This window comes from Siphateles boraxobius, unplaced genomic scaffold (genome assembly GCF_051911475.1).
Source record: "Siphateles boraxobius isolate OS27281-9 unplaced genomic scaffold, OSU_SipBor_1 41, whole genome shotgun sequence".
NCBI lineage: Eukaryota > Metazoa > Chordata > Actinopteri > Cypriniformes > Leuciscidae > Siphateles > Siphateles boraxobius.
In genome coordinates, this window is record NW_027509042.1 from 12,698,474 (window position 1) to 12,721,250 (window position 22,777).

At 38.4% G+C, this 22,777-nt stretch overlaps 1 protein-coding gene across 3 annotated transcripts in view; it reads right to left on the reverse strand.

Annotated features, from left to right (window-relative positions):
* negr1 (neuronal growth regulator 1) overlaps positions 1 to 7,543 on the reverse strand; it is a 154,561-nt gene extending 147,018 nt beyond the window's left edge. Inside the window, exons 1-2 of one of the 3 annotated variants that reach the window (XM_077198470.1) lie at positions 7,116 to 7,431; positions 6,986 to 7,052 (exon numbers count right to left, since the gene is read on the reverse strand). In XM_077198470.1, the coding sequence (XP_077054585.1) occupies positions 6,986 to 7,052; positions 7,116 to 7,341 (293 nt within the window). In that variant the 5' untranslated portion in view covers positions 7,342 to 7,431. Of the gene's footprint in view, positions 1 to 6,985 lie in introns of all 3 variants that reach the window. The other 2 variants (XM_077198471.1, XM_077198469.1) reach the window with 2 other exon arrangements.
* Between the last annotated feature and the right edge of the window lie 15,234 nt (positions 7,544 to 22,777).

Consider the following 22,777-nt stretch of genomic DNA (forward strand, 5'->3'; position numbering starts at 1 on the left):
ACACAAGCGTCATCCAACTGACACAGAAGCCTTTTTACACAATCCACAATGTGTGAACCAAGTTTATGACTAAAACATATTCTCAGCACAGCACTTAAATAATTGCAGTTTGAGTACTCTGCTTTTAGCACAATTTCATTAATGGCCTTTTAAAGAGTTTCAAGCTGTTATAGGTACCAAACACCTTTAAAGCATTAGAGAACTGACAACAAAGAAAAGTTGGTTGATCCAAAAAGTTAAAAGTAGTGAGCTAGTACAAATTAAATGGCATTGTTCATGTTGGTTGGGTTTTGACAGCTGCAATTAAAATTCTCATGTTCTTGAAGGAAACCAGGCGCTGCCATCTCTCAAGAGGCAACTGCTTTCATTTCATAAATAAGCTCACTTCCTATCAGCTAATATTGTGTCATAATGCCAATCCTCTCTGGTTCTGACAAATGGAAAATGCAACATTACGCAACCTATTAAGCAGCGCGAAAACAATGCGAGATATGCAAAGCATGAAAAAAACGTTTGGAAGAATTGACGAGCATCTTAGCAGCTGACAGTCAGTGATGATGGTGTGGCATTCCCAGTCTGAGCATGGCCTCCAGTCTGCCAAGAATGCAGAGGCAAAGCTGTTGAGATGATTGATGACACGCCTCCACTGGCCCTCTCTTCCCTGCTGACATGCACTCACAACCCAACACTTTTCACTGCTAATTGGACAACCTTGCAAATTCCTTCTCTGAGACTGTGGACCACTAAATTAGCCACTGATAACTGCCCAGAATTGGTTCAATTTATGAACGTCCAGAACTGTCATGCTGGTAAGGTGTCACTCGCACTGCAGAGGCTGTTGAATAAACCTGTGTCAGGCATGTAATTTCCGAGACGAGTTTGTCTCTCATTAGATTTCAATTTTGATGTTTTGATCAAGCTTGCGGGTGACAGTCCATTTTAAGTATAGTTAGGTTGAACTTTGTTTGAAATGGTGAAATAGATGTTTTTGATCCTAATGAGTCCCAGAAGATAAAAATCACATAGCGGCCATAAATGGGGCATCACATGATCTACTTTTGCTTGTTTGATTAGTTCGAATCACATGCTAATTATGTTTTTTTATCTGATAAGATTCAAGTAAAACAGATTAAGCTATATATATATATATATATATATATATATATATATATATATATATATATATATATATATATATATAAATTGATAATGTGAATATAGTATTCTCAATTCAGATTTGAAAATAGTTTCTGGAAGATCTAGTGTTTTCAACATGATACAGCTGCATGATACAGACACTAACAAAGTAAAACTGCAACAGCCATCCAGCCAGAAAAATCTAGGTCTGTTATGTAACACTAAAGTGGTCAATGGATATTCAAAATTTTAAAAACTACCAGACTCAGTGTGAAGCTTTGCCAATCTTCTTAGCAGAAAGCTAACAACACACAATCAGATATTTAAAATATTTGAAAACATGACCTTCTAATCTGTCTAAGGCATTTGAACTCTACAGGACCTCTAAGGAGCTTTACAGGCTCAATTGTTAAAGTATTGTGCTAGAAACTAAGTTAAATGGGTTCGGTTCGCAGGAAACACACATACTGATTAAAAGTTTACCTTGAATACACTGGAAGTAGTTTCAGATAAAAGCATCTGCAAAATAAATGCAATTCATTCTTGGAAAATTACACTGACTATCAAGCTTGTAGTTACATCTGAGATTGCTAACTTTATGGTTCCAGTAGCAGCAAAAATCAAAATCAAAATACAAGTATTTTATCGCTGAAATAGGAATCTGTTAAATAAATAATCCCTATAAAAGGGCCCAATCATCCAGAATATTACATTTTTTCCAGAATACAAGGGAAAATGCAAATTAACATTGCCTTACATCAAGCAATTTTTGATTTCTTTGTTGGCAAACACAGTGATATGTCACATTAAGCTCTCAGAGGGGGGAAAGAAAGCCTAAATACTATTGATCTGCTTCACTGCTTTGTATTCCATTCACTAATAATTACCAATGCAGTCCCTCCAATTACTCGGCTCTACTTAACATTTACAGCCACGTGCAATCCACACACATTGATTCATTATGCAAATGACAGGGACTAATTTAAGGCTTGCTTACATGACTCCATTTAAAAACCTGCAGCCATGGCAATGCACTGTGCACAATTGAATTGAGAGACAATTTCCTATTAATGCTGAACAGAGGACATTACAAACATTTAAACCATTTGTCGACAGACAGATAGGCAGACGGACGGATGGATGGATGAATGGATAGATAGATAGATAGATAGATAGATAGATAGATAGATAGATAGATAGATAGATAGATAGATAGATAGATAGATAGATAGATAGATAGATAGATAGATAGATAGATAGATAGATAGATAGATAGATAGATAGATAGATAGATGTCCTCAGCTGAAACTCAATACTTAGCCATATAGTATGGAGCCAATGAGAAATGAGCCTTCAATATTAACAGTGAATGTGGTGAGGACTTATGATAGGATTACTGTTAGGTGAACTGCGCAGGTCTGTATGCTCTCCAGTTTGAGAGTAGAGTGGGTGTCTAGCACCTGAGGGACAAAGAAGCTTATCTGGTATCTAGTGAGCCTGCTTCATCAAAAGCCATGAAAATCAGTGACAGGTTGAGGAGAAGGGAGGTTAAATCTACTTAAAAGGCACTACGGTATTTTTTAGTTTTTTTTTAGAAGTGCTTCAGGTATAATTGCTTTGAATCTAACCATTATCTGGTAGCAATGATTATTTTTTTCTGCATATTTTATCCAGAGACTCATGACTTCTCCCACAACTGGGAAAGGGGGCTTCTTTAGGAATATTCCATTAAATTGTTGCAATTATTTTGCCATAGAACAGAACTGAAAAATGGAATATATACATATATACACATTTACTCTGTCGCAAAGTAACAACTAAACTAATTTTTTTCATATTTGCTACATTCCTTCAGTGCCTTCAACATAGAAAAAACAACAACATGAATATTACAATATTATATCTTGCCTTCTTGTATTCGTGGCTGGTAATTGTCAGATACCTGATGTTCAGTTCTGGCTTGGTTTCTAATAGCTGTATCACCTTTAATATCCAGGGCTCTATCTATTACAAGAGCAGCATTTCACGAGTTCACACTTACATATAATTAGATAGAGTAAAGGATATGAGTATTTGGCAGGAATTTGGCCTGAACCCAGAGTACTCCCCCATCCCAGGATTGGGATAGGACTAGTAAGTGAGGAGATGGGGTGGTGGAGACATGCTGGAAAACTGTCATAAAACAGCGGTAAAAACTGCTGTATACCTTCTGATGTTGTTTGAATTGACTGGATGAGCTCCTCCAAAGACGATAAGATTAATTATCTGAACACGCTTCTCCTGAACTTTGTTAATAAAACATCATGCAATACCACACAGAATTAGTGGTTGACCAATATATCGCCTCGGCCGATATTTGGCATATTTGTATCTTTCTGTTTGGCCGATGTGTTGGAAGTGGGATTTTTATTTTGACGGTGCTGAGAAGGCCAGCACATGAGTAAACCACGCTCCCATTCTCCATCTTCATTAGTTTGCTGTCTCTGTTTAACAGTTTTTTTCTAATACGTTGTTAGATAGAACTGTTAAATAGAAAGTAAATGGTATACGAAAAAGTATTATAGCGTTTTCTTTTAAATGATTAATAATAGATAGGCAAACACTATAATACTTTCTCATTTACTGTCATCATTCAGCAAATACGCATTTATATAATTTAAACAAATCTTTAAGTAGGCTATAGCCTATCTTTTAAAAAATTATTTTCGCAAACCTCGCAGGCTTAGTCGAATCCAGCTGTGAAATCTTCTGAAGTGTGCATTTGTAACCTGCATGATCGCCTGTATTCTTTGCATGACTGGAGTACAGCTGTCATGCACAAGCAAACTTTAAAACCTTGCTTTCAAGCAATGCTGTGCTATATTCAGTTGCCTATTCATGTCATTTTTACTGTATGCTGTATGTAAAATGAGTGTTACCTTGTCTTTATTTGAAAAATAAGATTTCCAGAGTGCACAAACTTGCCAGATACTGAGTTCCCTGTTGCTAGCAGCTTACTTTCTTTTTATTTTTATGAAAAATACTGTAATTACAGAATCAAGAAGTTGCCATCTTATAAGACTGTTTATTTATTTATTTTGATTTCATTTTTAAATTATTTATTTCTAATTTATTAAATATTAAATAAAATAAATATAAACATATATATCAGCCATCTGCCACCCTTTTCTCTCTAAGATATCATGGGTCATTAAATAAACAAAATCGGTCGACCACCACTACACAGAATTTAGTTTGACTCTTTGGCACACTAAATATTAAAGCTAATCTATTAAGCTATTATTTGATTAATTTAAGAACAGCATGATTATTGTGATGTTAAGCTGTATCATTGTCATCATATCTGTAGAATATGTAAATATATTGCAGCCAAATTGCAAATATTAAATGTAGGATCATTGGCACAAAGTCAAGAACCATTTAAGGAAGATCACAGTCATAATTTATGCTCTTCAGCTCAGGAGAACAACAATGCCAAGGATAAAGACAGATTAGATACACGCTAAGAAGTCATTAACATTTTAAATCCAAAACACTCTCCTTAATACATGATTAAATGTATTAGATTAATACATGTGAGCAAAGGAGTTGCTTGTAAATATATTTTTCTATCTATGGGATCTACCAATACTGTAGGCCTATACTACTGACACAATTGATACAATTCATCTGAAATCACTAGCTGTACATCAGCAAAACAGCAATATTTCTACCACACCCATTAAATATTTTAGAGAGTTGCTGTTCAAGTCAATAATAAAACAGAGGAGAAAACGTCACATCCTTGGTAACATCCTTGGGATTAATCAACACTGACAGTAAGAGGTGTGGCCTGAGGAGAAAAGGAACGGGTTCCCACTCACGGCTCGAAGAAGCACTGATACTGGTTGAAGTACAGGCACTAAGCATTCACAGACCACCAACTGCCATTCTCTGGACATCTGGGACAGTCATGATGACAGCCCTATTCACAGTAGCCTACACAATAGCCAACCATTACAATTTTTTTTTTTTTTTACCCAATTCTGAGACACAATAATGTTGTCACATTTAAATGACTTGGCATAAGTGCCTTCACTTCTGAAAATGTAACAACAATACAAGAAACATTCTAGGGTGTACTTTAGTTAAAGCGAAAAATCTAAGATAACAATCAAGGCTTTATGAAAAAAAACAGCAAGGTGCACACCTGATGTATGAATAGCCTTCTAAACATAGCCTAACCAATTGAGGAAGTTGACCGTTACTTAAGCCAAGCAAACAAGTTTATGGTGAACAAAGGCTGCTGCTGGTCAATAATAATTTTGCCAAAGCTTGAGACAATCAACACAGATAATACGAAAACCTTTAGGCTGCCTAAGAACTGAAATATCGAGTGGACCAGATAAAGGTGTTTATAAAGGGTTTATGAACAAAGTATAAACCAATTGTTCTTTTGAGTCGGATCTTTTTTTAATGAATTGTTTTAACCGAATCTTCAGCAATCGGACTGAATCTGTTCGAGCAGAAGCTCTTTGAACCACCATATCTGTCGTCGTGTAGCTATGTCCGATTCATAATGAGCTGAGACCCGATGACTCAGCTGACCGTTTGATATCATAAATAATATTTTATATTAAAAAAGGTAGAAACCTTTTCAGCTGAGAGATGTAAATGAAATGTAATAATACAAATAATATTTAGGTTCTAGGTGCTAAATCACTTAGGCTGAGTGTTTGAATCTTGGCTGTAACCAGAACTGGAACACACATCCACGTGAATAATAAAATACCAGAAAATCACATTAAGGAGCAACATGTAGCTACTTTTTGGACGTGCCATGCCAGTCCGACGAGAACAACGTGAACTTACAAAAAGTATTGCTAAATGGACTTTTTGAACAGGTTCACTGAAACTGATTCAAAAGAGCCGATTCGCAGAAATGAGTCGGACTTCCCATCACTTTTCCCACCACTAGTGGTCCTGTGCTAAAAATATGTGTGCTAAAATATATTTGGAAATAAAAAGGGAGCCTAGATAAATTTGCAAAGCGAGTCAAAATTACACCAGAAATATATTCTGACGCATATGTCATATAATGTTTTAAATGGATTTGCAGTTGTAGCATGTGAACGACGTTTGGATCCATTTTTAAGAAGGCAAATGCACAATGATCAATGGGGAATCAGTCAATTTCTGATATTATAAATAGCCATTTTGTTTAAATTAGAGCATAACATCGAGCAAAAAACGACGAGAATGGACTTATTAAACTTAAAAAATAAAATAAAAACTTAGAGTCATACACTTGTATCAATTAGCTACCATCAGACACACCCATGAAAAAATATTTCAATCAACGTGGACGGGTTAAATTTCATTATGTTTTAGTCACAACGTGTGACTCAAAATCATCATTTAAAAACCGTGTGCAACTTCTCTATCATTATTTTTTTCCAGGACGCAAACATCCGCCAGGCTCATTCGGACGGTGGGAATCATGAATGACTTCATTGTAATTGTGCAAAGTGTTCCGCTTGGCGGGGTTTACAAAACTCTACCCCCTTCCCCAGCTCCTTATGCAACCCCTTATAGAGACAATATAGGCTACCCTACACTTCAATATCTATGATTGAGCCAGTGAATCTCCAAAACTAAAATATATGCCTATCTCGGTAAAAGAAACCATCATAGACCCAACCTGTTCTGGTCAGTATGGGAACCAGTGGGGATTGTGACCCAAATAAAAGTGACGGAGCGGCACTGGGGGATCTGCCGAGTGTTGTTTACAAAACTGAGAGCAGAGCGACCGATGCAGGTGCCAGGCAAGTTTAGTTTGAACACTTCTACAGTGACTTGAGTCTCCTACCTGAGCAGCGCGGTGTCTCCCTGTCTGCTGACCACACTCTCGCTGGACGCGTAGTCCACCGTTTGTCCTGCGGGCAAACACGATGGTAAAAAGCAGCAAAGACTAAGAATTATAGCGGTGAGCCACTGACCGGAGACGCACGCATCCTGCACTGCAATCATTATGTCCATCACCGCCGAATGGAGTACGATCCGCGCCGTTATCAAAAATACAAATAGGCTACAAATATCTGGATGAAAATATTTTAATCCTCCGCGAAAACCCCGAGAAATGGCGTTCCGTGTAGTTTTCCAGATTTGTTTTGATCGGAACCAGACCGCGGGAGGAAGCCGACTCTCCAGTGGCTTGCACACCATCTAGTGAGGAAATGGGAAACGGGAGCAGAGCTAGCAGCAGACAACCCCCCGGCTCTGATCCTGTTGCCATGCGGCCGTTTCCCAGGCAACCTGTTCCCTGTAGCTCGTGATGGAGCAGTTAAGCGGGTGGTTATTCTTGATACAGCAATACTATTTAAAAGAGTGAGTTTTGACCACCCGAGGTTTAACGTCCTGCAACCTCAAGACGTCTCCTGCAAACACGCACTTTGTTTTAGGAGTAGCCTATTGCGTGTAACGCCTCGAAAACGAGTCATTGAAAGGGCGAGATTTAAAATGACAGGGGTCAGTTCTTGTTTGTGTCATCAGTGGCCCGTGCAGCCCTGCAATGGGCTTCTATTCATTATCAGAAGGCTATAGCTTGAAATATGTATAGTTCTCTTTATAGCACGTGGTTTTTGGCTTCAAAATTAAACAAAAATGTCCTTAAATGAAACATTTCATAAAGGCCTATATGATATTGATATTACATAACACCAAAAATTGTTAAGCCCACACTGTTAAAAAAAATCCTGTCTTGTTACAGAAAAAAAAACCACCGGCAGGCTGTGGTTGCCATAATAATTCTGTAAAAGATACAGTAAAATGTAAACATTTGTTTAAATGACGTCAGAATTGAAGTTCATCACAAGTAGTTTTTTTTTACAAGTTGATGTAAATATATACTACAAGGTACACACAGTGTCAGTGACATGAACACAATTAAAAAAAACATGGTAAACCACATGAACATTTAACAACATAAGACGTAACATAAAACCTGTGCATAAGTGATAACAAAAAAACTAAGAAGAAACATTAATATTAAAATTTCAAATGTGAAGTGTCTCAGGGAATTTGGACCTATATGTCAGTTTAAAGCTGTACATAGAAAATTGACAGCCTACGCGACTGTGACGCTTAAAAAAGTTCATAGAGATTGTAAAACTATCGTAAGCCTGTATGTGAATAAAAGCCTAATTCAATCTGTTCATCATATCAAGTGATCAAGTCTCGTCAGAAAATTTGGACTAAACTGCTCAATTCATATGGATTCGTTTTATGATCTCTTTGTAAACCTTTTGAGGCGTCAAAATGGTAGTTTGGTAGTTTAGTGGTAGTTTGGGTCTTAATGACATTGTATGGAAGCATTTTCTGCCTTTTAAATGAGGATAAAGTAGTTTGTTTTTGGCAAAGTTGAATTTGTTGAATTGTTTCCCTGCTGTCCGTGGCCCAGTCACTACAGACTCGTGGCACACCAGTTGAGAAAGCCACTGCTACAGAACAAAGGAAAAAGTGCTTGAAGGAAAAATCATTCACAGCTAAATAATGGTTGACACTTCCCACAATAGAAGCTATAGGCTACACCAAATTCTTTCATTAAAGTAACCTACATTTTTCTTTTTTTCCCATGCTGCTCAAGGCTATAATCGTCATAGCTTTTCCTCTATAGCCTCTCTTTAAGACGAAAAGCATGTTTGGTTTTAGGAGTCACAGTAGAGTACAATACAGCTATAGTTTAAAACATAAAGTGAGGTCCAGATCAGCATTTTCATTAATAAGCTATAGGGGAATATCTTGCACTCATCGCAAGTTTTTGCTTTTTTATTTGGCGCCATTTGAAACACTGCACTTTACACAGCAACGTGTATGCTTGCTCAAATTCACCTCTCTTTGATGAGGATGATGTGCAGGTTGTTGAAGAATCTTATAGGTGCACAGACATGCTTTGATATTGAATATAGTTCTTCTTTATTGTGCTTGTATAGTTTATGTGTGCTCAGTGAATGTTTCCATTTTTTTTTCTCATGATGATGACCAATCCTTTGATTTCCTTTCCTCTCGCTGGTATTCTTTTTGTTTCTTTTTAAAAATAAACATTTTTGTTGTTACTGCTCTCTCTCTCTCTCTCTCTCTCTCTCTCTCTCTCTCTCTCTCTCTCTCTCTCTCTCTCTCTCTCTCTCTCTCTCTCTCTCTCTCTCTCTCTCTCTCTGCTCTCTGTGGTATTGCCTTCTTTCTTTTTAATAATACACTCAATGTACTGTACAATTGCACAACACTCAATGTCGGTGGAGCCAAAGGTTTCTCTTTTAGATGTGGATCTCTGTAACACGCTACAAAGTAACGCGTTACTGTAATTCCACTACTTTTAGCGGAGCATGTAACTAAATATTTCTTTTAATCAAGTAACGTAAATACAATTACTGAAATTTAAATGAGTTTGTTACTGGCGTTACTCTCTTTTGTGAAAAATGAACGCTTGCAGACAAGAAGACTAATAATATTAATATTCAAATAATCTCTGTGGTACCATCTGAAATGTTTTAATTAGTTTACATATAAAACTCCAAAATAACCTGCAGGGAACGTTCAAAGAAAACATCTTTGTTTGACCGATTGTGAACACGTGCGGCAAACGCGACTAGAATTTGGCTTAAATAACCTCTGATGATGACGTTTTCTGTAGGTTGTAAAAATAAACCCCCAAAATATTATATTTTATTATTATTATTTATGTTGGTAGGCCTACATTGTTCAGTATTATATTGAGAACACTTTTTGTTAAACTGTTTTCTTTTGTGAGGAAGAAAATACTTCAAGTTGGCTATACAGTATGTCTACCAGTTGTAAAGGTGTGTGAGTTTTATCATTTTAATTTGCACTACAAAGAGTGTATGTATATTTTTTATTACTATTTATTTATTTTTGGTAGGCTACATTTCTTAAGAAGCATAATTTATTTATGGCCAGTTGTGACTTATTTGTTGGCCAGTTGTGGTCTGTGCAATACATATTAAAAGTTCTAAACCATCTATTGTGTTTTGTTGTTCCACTAATGATAATATTTTAATATGCAAGTTAATAGGTGTCTCTCACATTGTCCCACAGCAACATTAAAATAGTGTAGATTAGTGTACAATGTTTTATAATATTCATTTATTCTATTTAGTGTCCGATTAATTAATTTAACATTTAATATGTTGGTATCATGTGAAGTTATTTCACATATTTAAACAATTTTTTAAAAAAGTAACGCAATAGTTACTTATCCTGGTAATTAGATACTTTTGTAATGATGTATCTCTGTTACTAACTCAGTTACTTTTTGTGAGAAGTAACTAGTAACTATGACTAATTACTTCATGGATCTAAGGTACTACATGTCAGCGTCTAGATCTGCACATTTAGAGGCTTCATGTCTTTTGTTTTATAGATTGTCCATCCTGCAACTAATGGATTTATCTAATAAGGAATATATTTACTGTTGACTCACTGACATGGTTGGCCATTTGTAAAACGGCTCTGATAAAACTATTTTGAACCTGCTCCTGTTGCGTATTTGCCTTTTAATTGGGAAAGACATGGTTTGGATATAATTGCCTGAATGTCATTAGCGTTAATGGCAACCAAACTCCCTTCATTCCATTCTGTATCTAAATTGGACTGGCATAGTTGGTCTGTGCTAATCATATATGCTGCCAAAAGCCAAACACTCATTACTAGGTAATTCAACCATCATGCCTCCAATAGGGCAAGAATACATGCATATTCAATACACTTAAAAAAAAATGAGATGTTGGTTTAATGTGTTATTGAGAATAATGGAGACAGAAAAATATAAACCAGACGTTAAAAAGAAAATAAATGCTATTTATTTTGGCATTTTTATAAGTTGTAATCTTCTTTTGGCATACAAACCATTTATATGTGACAAAATAACTAGACTTGATCATAAAAGATTATATTGCACTCGCCCAATTATGGGACACATAGTAGTTGGGAACATCTGTAACTTGAAAAATTAAACATATCAATCCAATGTATCTCAAATAAGAGCAAAATAATAATATCATTGCTTTTACCTTTAGGGACTGTTTTTGCTTTTATTTAACTACTTGAATCTAAAAATGGAATACCTAAAATATGTAATGAACATTATCATTATATATTTTAGGTATTACATTTTTAGATTCAGTGATTTTTTGTTAGTTACAAATAGTGAATAACAACAGTGTGGTTAATGTTAACTTTTAATCAACAACCGAGACATGGGAAAGATATTCGTTTGAATTCAACTGATAGATTGTAGAAAAGAATGAATGAATGAATGAATGAATCACACTCTATTTTTCTTTGCCGAGCAAGTGTTATCACTCTTATATTTTGATTGAAGAAATTTGATGTGTCACAATTTCCCTAAATTACAATTGCCCCGTCTCAACGGCCGAGGCAACAGGTTTGAGTTTGTTCACCCATACAACAAAACAATACAGCTAAACCCTTACTTAGAATGACTTTTGAAATTTTCTCAAGCACACGGAACTGAGTCTATCTGTTCATGCATGAGAGCTGTGATATTATTACTCACCATCCTCAACACAGTTCTGTGAAGATGTGAGGGAAATGGGAGCTTTTCACACTTTTACACAATGCAGCACCTGAAATAATGGACAAGATAAATGATTCCCAGGATTCCATCACAGTGGCAGGGTCTTTTGTTTTGTGCTCTCTTGCCAAAACCTTTATAATAAAAAAAGCACATTAGATTCCATAGTCCTTATTATGTTACCCCCCATGTATTAAACAAGCTGTATCCCTAAATTAATGCGAACAATTCAAAGAATAATGAACAATGTTAGTCAGGGAAACTTTTATCTATGCACTAGCTACCCAAAAGTAAGCCTGCATGGCTGAAGGCTTATATCACAGAATTATTTTCCCCTCACACTTGCATGACATCGGTTACATGCTTGACATGAGCAGTCCAAGAATAAGCAGTGCACTCAACAATGAATGTGATGTTATGTAGTCAGAGGACATCCAAGGGCTGGTGCGTGCCTATAGGCGAACTATAGGGCGGCAAGTAAGAGAGATATTTCATTTTTTATTTGATTTATTTTGTGGACATTTGTTTGGAATTATTGCACTTGTTAAGGAAATTTACAGTTAAATACCCAAGGACTAGATATGATTAATGAAAACCAGGAGTTAGAAGTGCAGTCAATTTAAGACAAGAGTCTGTATAATAAATTGAAGAATTTTTTTACTGAAGATAGTTTGCAGTTTCATCAGGCAGAAGTCAGCTTCAAGGCTCACAAGGAGTTCGTAGGCCGCTCCGCTTACAGTTACAAAGATCACAGCAATTATACCCTTCACCAAGGTCTAAGCTACGTCATTGCTTCAGGTTGAATGATTATGATTGGCTAAGACATAGATAAACATAGTAAATTTCCACACATGGACTGATAGGCAGTAGCTCATCTCCATAGTCTGTACGGCTGCCTGCAGGACCCTGAGTTAGGTACGAGTGTCCCTCCGAGGTCACAAGACTGTGTGTCTAGGCGTCAACATGTCGAAGAAAACAAGTCAGTCAATCGCCAATAACACCACCTGTTCCTTAACCTGTAAGCAAGAATACTAACACAAACACACAGACACACAGCTTCTTCAAGGTTGGTTTGGTCGGGCTCTAACTATAAACAGGAGATTCTTCCCAAAACATCCAGATGTTATTTCCCTCAGTGAGAGTACACTTTAATATAGAACAGTAAAGTAAATGCTTTAACTAAGAAATGATCACTTAAACTATTGGTTCCAATGACCCTTGTGACCTATAGTTGTCATTGTGAGCTAGAATAACAGATATATATTTTAACACATTGAAGACCTTTCTCAAACAAAACGAGTCCATACTTAATCTGTGGAAGCCGGACTGTAACTGCATTCCTGGGCCAGACCCTCAGTCACCTCTCAGATATCAAATACAGACATTAGAGAGTAATCACACTAGTAACTTCTATAACTAAGAAAAATCTCATAAGCTTAGAGAAGTCATCCAACTCATTTGATATTCAAAAGGAAAAATATTGATTAATACCTTGATTATAATCACTCATTAGTTATACATTAAAGCATCAGTGGAATTCCAGAATCCACTCCCTTCACACTTACTGTATATCAAAAGGTTATCATCACCCCATAAGTTATTATAAATCTAAATAAAATAAAAAATAGTGTCAGTCCCGCTCCGCTTCACCCCCCATCCCCCCCCCACCCCCACCCCACCCCAAACCCATTCTTTTTGCAGCTAGTGATTGCATGCTGATTTTTATTTTATTTTACATTGCAGAATGAAACGTTCCAAAATGGGCTGAAAAACAGAATCTACTTGCCTACAGTGGCAGTTGAGCTTGTGCCGGCCCTGAGGATGTCTATATAGGTCATATATATATATATAGAGTGATACAGGTTTGACATCACTTTGTAGGCCAAAACTCATTTTAACACTTCCGGTTCCATCGTCCCGAGGTCAATGGCTTTTTGAATGGGGTTTTGGTTAAATGGCTGAAATAAGGTCTGTGGTGAACACAAGCTCAAGACACTTTCACATGTTACTCTACGACATAAAAATACAGCAATATTACCCCATTCATGATTTTTTAAAGCTTTTACGTGTCTTGAAGGCAGTTGCTAAATACATTTTCAGGGATATTAAACGCCATCACATCGAAAAGTTAAACTCATCTATGAACTAGTCCACTTTTACAGCTTTATTATGATCACTCTTGCACACTATTCTAACTCGCACTTTCAGTGAAAACCAATTGCAAACTGATGGCTTCAACAAAAGCACATTGATTAGGAACCTTCAGTTCCAAACAGGTATGTCTTTAAAGGTCTAAAAGTTATTGTTAAAAATTGATTAATGGAATTTTTACTAATGGAACCCTACTGTCGCACTCAGTTCAGATAAAAATCTTCATCAAATATGGTTGAATGCCAGTCCCAAAGTGCTGATCTATTAGGCCAGGGACTTTACACTGTATGTTCATTAGTGTTTTTTCCCAGTTACTCAGTGTGTATTTGGCGCTAATTATCTCAAATGAGTCATTGAATCATGCATTCAACCGATTCGTTCAAAAAGCTGATTCACTGCAGGAATGCCACTACTGTGTTGCTGGGAGACTGCTGGGACACTGGAAGAAATGTAACATGAGGTAAATGGATATTTTTTTTATACTCTTCAGTTGTGATTGACAGGATTAAATGAAATTTCACTTTAATACATTTTGGCCTGTAGAGAATATATTTCTGATATAGTTAAACTGATGGATTTTTCTAAAACAAAAAATGTTATTATTTGTAATAATTTGTTATTTGTAAAGAAGTAGTATAAGTTTTCCATGGTAGAAATCATGGCTTGCAACCTTTGAAGTATTTGATTTATACCTTCAATTAATCTCAAGATCCAAGAATGACCTTTAAGATGCATCAAACAGCGACAAATGGGGTCATTAGAGATAACCTTCTCTTAAACATTGCATGTTGACTGGTTGATGTGGTTGGTGAAATCCATTTCAGGTATCATTCTTTGTAGATATGCTGTTTGGCAAATAAATGCATAACAAAATTTGAAACTATAAGATACCAATTCAAGAACGACTAAAGTTATTTGAGTCGAATTATATTAGTTTCAGAGACTTATAAGGACTCTGCCCTTAGTAAATGCTGCAATAAAAATATGAAATAATTTTTATTGTTTATACAGCTAAGATAAACAAGAATGATATTGCTTTTTTGATTATTCGATTTTGAAATTTTCACTTTTGATTAGTATGGAGACATGGCAGGCAAGATACAATTAATACATAATGAGAGTAGTTTAAAGATGTATTCAGAACGTTAATATGCTCATCAAAAGGCTTCATTTTTGTAAATGAAGAGATGGTCTACAAGAGGAAGAGCATGGATGAATCTAGTTTTCCATGCAAAAGATCCACCACACTGACAGTTATTGTTCTGCCAAAATGAAAAAGAAAATTCTATCCTGCATTATGCTCAATTGGCATCATCAAAGAGAGTGACAGTGGATGCCAACAGGATATTGCCCACCACAAACACAATTGGAGTCTTGCAGTTCTTTGATTTAAACATTAAAAACTTGACAAAGACACTGTAACTTTGTGACTGCAAAGTATAAACTAGGAAGACTCTAGATTTCAAAAAAGAAAAGAAACGAGAATTCTATTTTATTCCTATTAATCATTTGTAATCATTTTGTTGATCAATTATCTCTAGCTGAATTTTTTTGAACACAACAACAACAACAACAAAAATGCTGAAAACTACACTGTCAGGTTCCTTCTCTAAATTTCAAAACATACTGAGGGGTATATTTCCAATGAAAATAGACAGTGTTTCAGTGAAAGAACCACTTCAAAAGTCTGACCTTCATATGCCAAACTGGAAGTTAATTTTACATCTCATTTAAAGCCAGTGATCAGAGAGGCTGAGTTTCCCCTGCAGATAGTGCTGCGGAAGACTGGGATTTTCAAAGCAGGTTTTAATCTGCCTGACCCTCTCACGTGGAAAGGTAGACTACCCACAGTGCACTTAGACCTAGAACAGCTTTATCAGAGCTCAGCCTAAATGCAATTTAGATCCATTTCCTTGAGCTGAATGTCCATACTAATACAATACTGAAACAATGAACAGCCTATAAGGTCTTGGTGAGAACAAAGCAAACAGACTTCCAGTATGCTTATGTTAGAACTCATTTTATTCTTATTTTTATGTTATTTTTATTAGCGCTGTCAAATCATTAATTGCAATTAATCACATCTAATATAAAAGTTTGTAAATATATATGTGCATGTGTGTGTGTATATATATATGTGTGTGTGTGTGTGTGTGTGTGTGTGTGTGTGTGTGTGTGTGTGTGTGTGTGTGTGTGTGTGTGTGTGTGTGTGTGTGTGTGTGTGTGTGTGTGTGTGTGTGTGTGTGTGTGTGTGTGTGTGTGTGTGTGTGTGTGTGTGATCGGACAGTTCATCACGATACGATATCCATACTCTGCCAGTGATATCATACAATATATGCCAATACCTCAAAAAAAATCTGCGATACGTTTACGATTCGATTCAGGCTATAGCAATTAATTTATCGATATTTAGATATTATGTGCCAAATTTACAAAATCAGTTACATTTATAAACTCATAAATGCAACAAAAATATATAATATAAACATTTAATTAAACTCTTTGAAAATTGCACATCCTCTCCCAATTGGGACATTAACAACAGAAGAGTTAATTTGCAAAAACAGTTAACTCCGCTCTTGTTAATTTTCATAAATCATGTTGTTGTTTTTTTTTTTTTGTTTGTTTTTTTGCAATTCCAAGTAATATCAATGAAAATGCAGCTGGGTTGCTTTGATTAAGTAATAATAATTCAAAAAATACAGGTAACTTACAAAATGTGTGTTTTATATATTAAATGTTAGTTGTTGTTTTTTTTTTTTTTTTTTTGCAAAAGCAGATAACTCCAACAATAGTTTTTTTTTTTGTTTGTTTTTTTGGCAAAAGCAGATAACTCTACATTTCATGTTTCAGAGTTAAACAAAACCAAAGCCCGTCTACGGAAAGCCTGGCCACTCCCTATAGGGATCTCCCAGTCACGTGAGCCCTAGCCGCGTGTCAGCCATTTTGACGGAATACATCCGTCAGCTACTCAGTGGCAATGGATCTATTATTAGGGCTGGGCCACCCCTAATAATAGATCCATTGCCGTGGGTAATATATATTATTATACTAATAATAATTACATAAAAACGTTTTGACATTGGGCTACAGTGTGTTAGGTAAATGCATTTACCAGTAACGTTACTGACTCTGAAGCTAACTGAGCAGTTCCACGGCTCTCTTCTCTACTCTTTACTACTACTTTAATACTGTTTCTAGCTAATGTTGGTAGGTTTTTTTTTCACTGCTACAAAAAAACGTAGAAAAATGTAGTCAACCCATACACCGTAGAACCGTGAAAAAAAATGCACAATAGTTCTATCATAAAGGGCGACAGCTAAACGTTTGATTAACAAATGATTTTCTGTTTAAAGCAAAAAATAAATAAATAAATAAATATATATATATATATATATATATATATATATATATATATATATATATATATAAATCGTAAAATTGAGGGCAAGATGTGTCCGGCTAAGACAAGAATGGTAGTGCACACAAACATTGCGGATGTCTATGGCAACAGTGGATTTATAACATTTGTTCCCGAACTCCGAGAAATCATTCATTAGCCTTCGAGGGGACAACCTGCCTGATCCAAAATGAGGACTGCAAAGCTGAGTTGAGTTGGACTATGTTGAGTTGGAAGCCAAACAGTAACACCGCCATCATCGTTTTGCCTATTTATTGCCGCCAATCACTTGTTTCTCCGTTTTGTTTCTTTTGGGATACGGTATAAAGATATTCCTTTTGTATGGTCACGTATCTGATCGCATCCAACTGCACAGCATCACTCGGGCATGATAGAAATATTTTGCGACGAGCTGTATTATCACCGGTGGTATGGCATTTTCTATTCCGTCAAGATGGCTGCTCGAAATGGCGTGACGTCACGTGGGACGTCCCTATAGACCCCTTTTCAGTTGGTAAACATGATGACGTTTTATGTGGGCGGAGCTTAGGTGTAGGCAAACGATCGCTCTGGCCGCTTCACGAACGCTAGTTTACAAGTTTTGTTGGCTTGTTTTTTAACAATGACGGGAGAAAATCAGATTTTATCTTAATGTGCAAGGTCACTCCCTCTCCAGGAACGCGATTGTTATTTGCAAAAGTTAATTTTAACAGACGGAACCAGATTGGCCAACCCATACACACTCAGTCAATGGATGGACGATCTGACAGGATTAACGTTACCTCGGATGAGTGAGTGGCCTGACTTGTACACCTGATAGAGAAACCGAGCGTAAAGACAAACTGAGGGCATATCAATCTTTAGATGCCTATAACTATGAATGGTCTTGACTTGTGGCAATACGTTACAATGCGCGGTCCTGCCCAGCGCCAAGACCAGTAGACGATAATGTAAAGAGTGACATTACAGTGCAATTGTAATGATGTGAATATTTTCTAGAAATAAAATTATTTTTTATGTATTAAAATTATATTAATTAACTATGTATTTGATTATTCTTTCTTACCTGGTTCTTCAAAAAGTCTACCACAATCAATCACAACAATGTATACAATCATAGATGATTCACAAATAATCACAATAATCTAGAAAACATTATGCGATAAAATTTCAAATTGGATCCTGTAGGTGATTCTAGCACCCAGAAACACAACAAGATGAATAATAATAATAAAAAAAAGAATAATAATTTAATATCCTTATTATGTAGCCGAATCTGTGCTGGTTTGTATTGGTCGCTTCCAGTTCCCTTTCGAAAGGTCACTTCGTATTGCGTAGCTATACGCAGTGGGGAAACTCCTTTTCCTCGATTTACTGAAGCCTTTATGTAAAGCGCATTTGCAGCTGCACAGCTAGAACATGAGCGTCTGGCTCGCTCATAGGCTGCGCTGCGGCAACTGCACATCCAATGGCACGAGTGAAGGCTCAATAAATGGTCAAAGACGTGAAGTTTGTCGATGAAGGAGTAAAATCTGCTATAATGGCGAATTCGGGGACTATTATAGACTGAGGTCACGCCCCCTTGGCGGGCTCTGCCGTGTATGAAGCAGAGTGATCTCATTGGTCGCACGTCAGAGCCTGCCAAGGGGGCGTGACCTCAGTCTATAATAGTCCCCGAATTCGCCATTATAGCAGATTTTACTCCTTCAGCGACAAACTTCACGTCTCTGACCATTTATTGAGCCTTCGCCGTCGAACAAGCCTTCAGCCTGAGCGAGCTACAGTTCAGCAGACTACACATCTCAACCGTTTTTCTCCTGACGCCGTCTCTCCTGTGGCTATCCGGCAATATCCTTTTCAATATCTGTTTATTATGTGTTTATATCTGTACGAGCGTTGTTCCATATGCCTCGTGTTAAGCGAGGCCTACGAACACGCGAGCTGCATTTCATGCCTGGGACTCTACCATGCAGAGAATGCACTCTCTGTCGGCGGATGTGCGGCATGCGAGTGCATGCCTATCTCCGTGCTGCGAACTCGGCTAGCTCTCTCTCGAGACGGCAGCGCCGCGTCAACCCGTGCTTCCTTCTCCGGCCTTACTTACAGCCGAGGAAGAAGAAGCGCCACAGCCAACGGCATCCAGAGAGCACGGACGTTTGTGAACGCATGCCGGCCACGTCCCCGCGTGCTAAACTCTCTCCAGCTCAGTCATCTCCCGGTCCTGTTCGAGGGAGATCAGCGCCCCACGTGGCGGGCCTCGTCTCCTTCGCGGACCCAGCGAGGCAGGACTAACTCCGACCCTGAGATGCTTCGGATCCTAACACAGGCCGTCGCGGACCTCGAGCTCGAGTGGAAGTAACCGTGCTAGCTGGCGCCGGCCAGCAAAGCCGGCGAAACAGGCCTCTCAGCCCCGCCCTGCGGCTGATACCCAACGCTAGCCGAGGGCTTCCTGCCGAAATTGTCCTAGCACGCAAAGGGAAGAGAGGGCGCTTGTCCCGCGCTTGCCTGACCACCCACAAACAAGCCAGCAAAACTTCCCTCAGTCTCCTTTTCAGTTGAGGCGGCTGGGGATTTTATTATTGTAAACAGGCCCGCAGCAGTGAGCGCGTCTTTGCAAACAAACGCCGTTTTCACGGCGACCCAAATAAAGCACACAAGCACAACACATGGGTTCAAGGTCCCCCTTCACTAGGCGTTCACGGTCCCCCTTCACTAGGCGGCCCCTTCACTGTTGTAACACTGACTTCCCCACACGCAAATGCTTGTACAGTCAGTTCAACATTCAATGTGTGCACAAATCACAATATATGGGTTCACGGTCCCCCTTCACTAGGCGGCCCCTCCCCTGTTGTAACACTGACTTCCCCACACGCAAATGCTTGTACAGTCAGTCCAACACTCAATGTGTGCAAAAATCACAATATAAGGGTATCAGGTCCCCCTATGTTAGGCAGCCCGTCCCAATCAGTGTGTCAAGCCCTAACCACACGGGTTATAGCCTGGCAAGCTATCCCTGATGTGTTGAGTTGGGTTATAAACACTATAAAGCGACGCTACTCGCTCCAATTCGCTCGCAGACCCCCAAACTTTCAGGCGGTTCTCGAGACTTCGGTGAGAAGCAACGTGGGTCACATGCTTCGCACCAATGTACAGAATTCATTAGCATAAGGGGCGATAGAATTAGTCCCCCCTGTGCTAAAACATACGGGTTTTTACAGCAGCTATTTTCTAATTCCGAAAAATTACGGCGACCTCAGACCCACTCTAGATCTGAGACATTTGAACAAAGCTCTCATGAGACGGCCGTTCAAAATGTTAGCTATCAGTTTCACAAGCACAACACATGGGTTCACGGTCCCCCTTCATCAGGCGGCCCCTCCCCCGTTGTAACACTGACTCCCCCACACGCAAATGCTTGTACAGTCAGTCCAATACTCAATGTGTGCACAAATCACAATATATGGGTTCACGGTCCCCCTTCACTAGGCGGCCCCTCCCCTGTTGTAACACTGACTTCCCCACACGCAAATGCTTGTGCAGTCAGTCCAACATTCAATGTGTGCACAAATCACAATATATGGGTTCACGCTCCCCCTGCACTAGGCGGCCCCTCCCCCATTGTAACACTGACTTCGCCACACGCAAATGCTTGTACAGTCAGTCCAATACTCAATGTGTGCACAAATCACAATATAAGGGTATCAGGTCCCCCTAAGTTAGGCGACCAGCCCCAATCAGTGTGTCAAGCCCTAGCCACACGGGTTCTAGCCTGGCAAGCTATCCCCGATGTGTCGAGTTGGGTCATAAAGACTATAAAGCGAGGTTACTCCCGAGTAATTAAGTTAATTTCCCCGAAATTTCAGGCGGTTCTCGAGACTTCGGTGAGAAGCAACATGGGTCACATGCTTCGCACCGAAGTACAGAATCTATTAGCAAAAGGGGCGATAGAATTAGTCCCCCCCTCGCTAAAAAACATGGGTTTTTACAGCCGCTATTTTCTGATTCCGAACAAAGACGGCGGTCTCGGATCCATTCTAGATTTGAGACATTTGAACAAAGCTCTCATGAGACGGCCGTTCAAAATGTTAACTATCAAACATATCCTCGCGCAAGTGCGCCCGGGGGATTGGTTCAGGAATATAGCCTGTGTGAGGAAAGACACAGCCGTGCCGCGCCGAGTCGTACCACGCAGTGGAAACGCGAAGCGAGCCGAACCGTGCCGTGCCGAGCCGAACCTTACTGAGCCGTACCGAGCCGTACCATGCAGTGGAAAAGCGCCATTTGGTGCTTTCGCACTCTGCACTTTCTTTTCTCTCGAGGCATCGACAACACCGCTGACACAGGTAAATACACGTGCTAGAAGAGTTTTTGTGTTGTTGTTTTAAAAGACCACGGCGAAAATACACGATGCCATCAAGCGGTATCTCTGGTCGTAATCAGTCCTTCACTTACCAATCAGCGTTCATTAGCAGAATGCTAGCGTGTAATGGGCAACAACAACTCAACCTGTAAGAAATCGAAAGGACTTAAGTACTCGTTTATTCAACTTTCGACCTATAACCATGTTGAACTTGCAAAATCTACAATCAAATCTGAGATTTCTCAATGACAATCGTGTGAAAGAGACAAATTTAGCTGTCTAGCTCCATTGACTCCCATTCATTTAGCACTCAGGCCAAACGCCCCCCAGTGGAACTCTGGTGGAACTACAACCCAAATTCGGTACAATAGGGCTTAATAGGGAGTGAACAGGCTCTCCGTAAACGGGCTCTGGCAGAATTTTGAGCTGTAAGCACGTCCCAGCCGGGTTTGTCAGTTATTTGGTTCCCCCGGAAACATTAATTTTTTGGCTACAAAATTTCACAGAAATTTCAACACAATCTCATGGCAATTCGTAACTATTACATTTTAGCGAATTGGTGGCTAACGTTAATTCCTATGAATTCATATGATCTCATTCACACAGTTTTGTAATCTGTTTACGTTTGGGGGGTGGGGTGGACCTTCATGCTTACTATTTTTTTCTAATAATTGTACGTTTTTGTATGATTCACATAGTACGAATTAATAAAAAATCACTTTACATTTATCGTGAGATAGCTATGGTTGGAAATGTCACTAATGTGAGTGACCGCATTTGAACGAATATTCACCGTCTTACTGTACGTTTCTACCAACTTTGGCACTCTGTGAATAGGGAGGAGGAAGCTATTTAAAGAGGCCATGTCCCACATTTAGCAAAGATCAATATATTCATATGAATGTGGTGACCTTCTCACATTCAAAGACAAGAAGGACTGCCCTCCAGCAGTCTTTTAGTATACTTTCAGAGGTCTTTTGTGCGGCCTGATCATTTCAGAATACCTAATTCAGATCGATAAGGCCTTATTGGTCCAAAGATGAAAAAAAAAATGCTGAAATGCAAGATCATATCTTTGATTAGTAATTCGCTTTTCACTTTATACAGAGATACACACAGTGACCAAGCCAGAGCTCACATT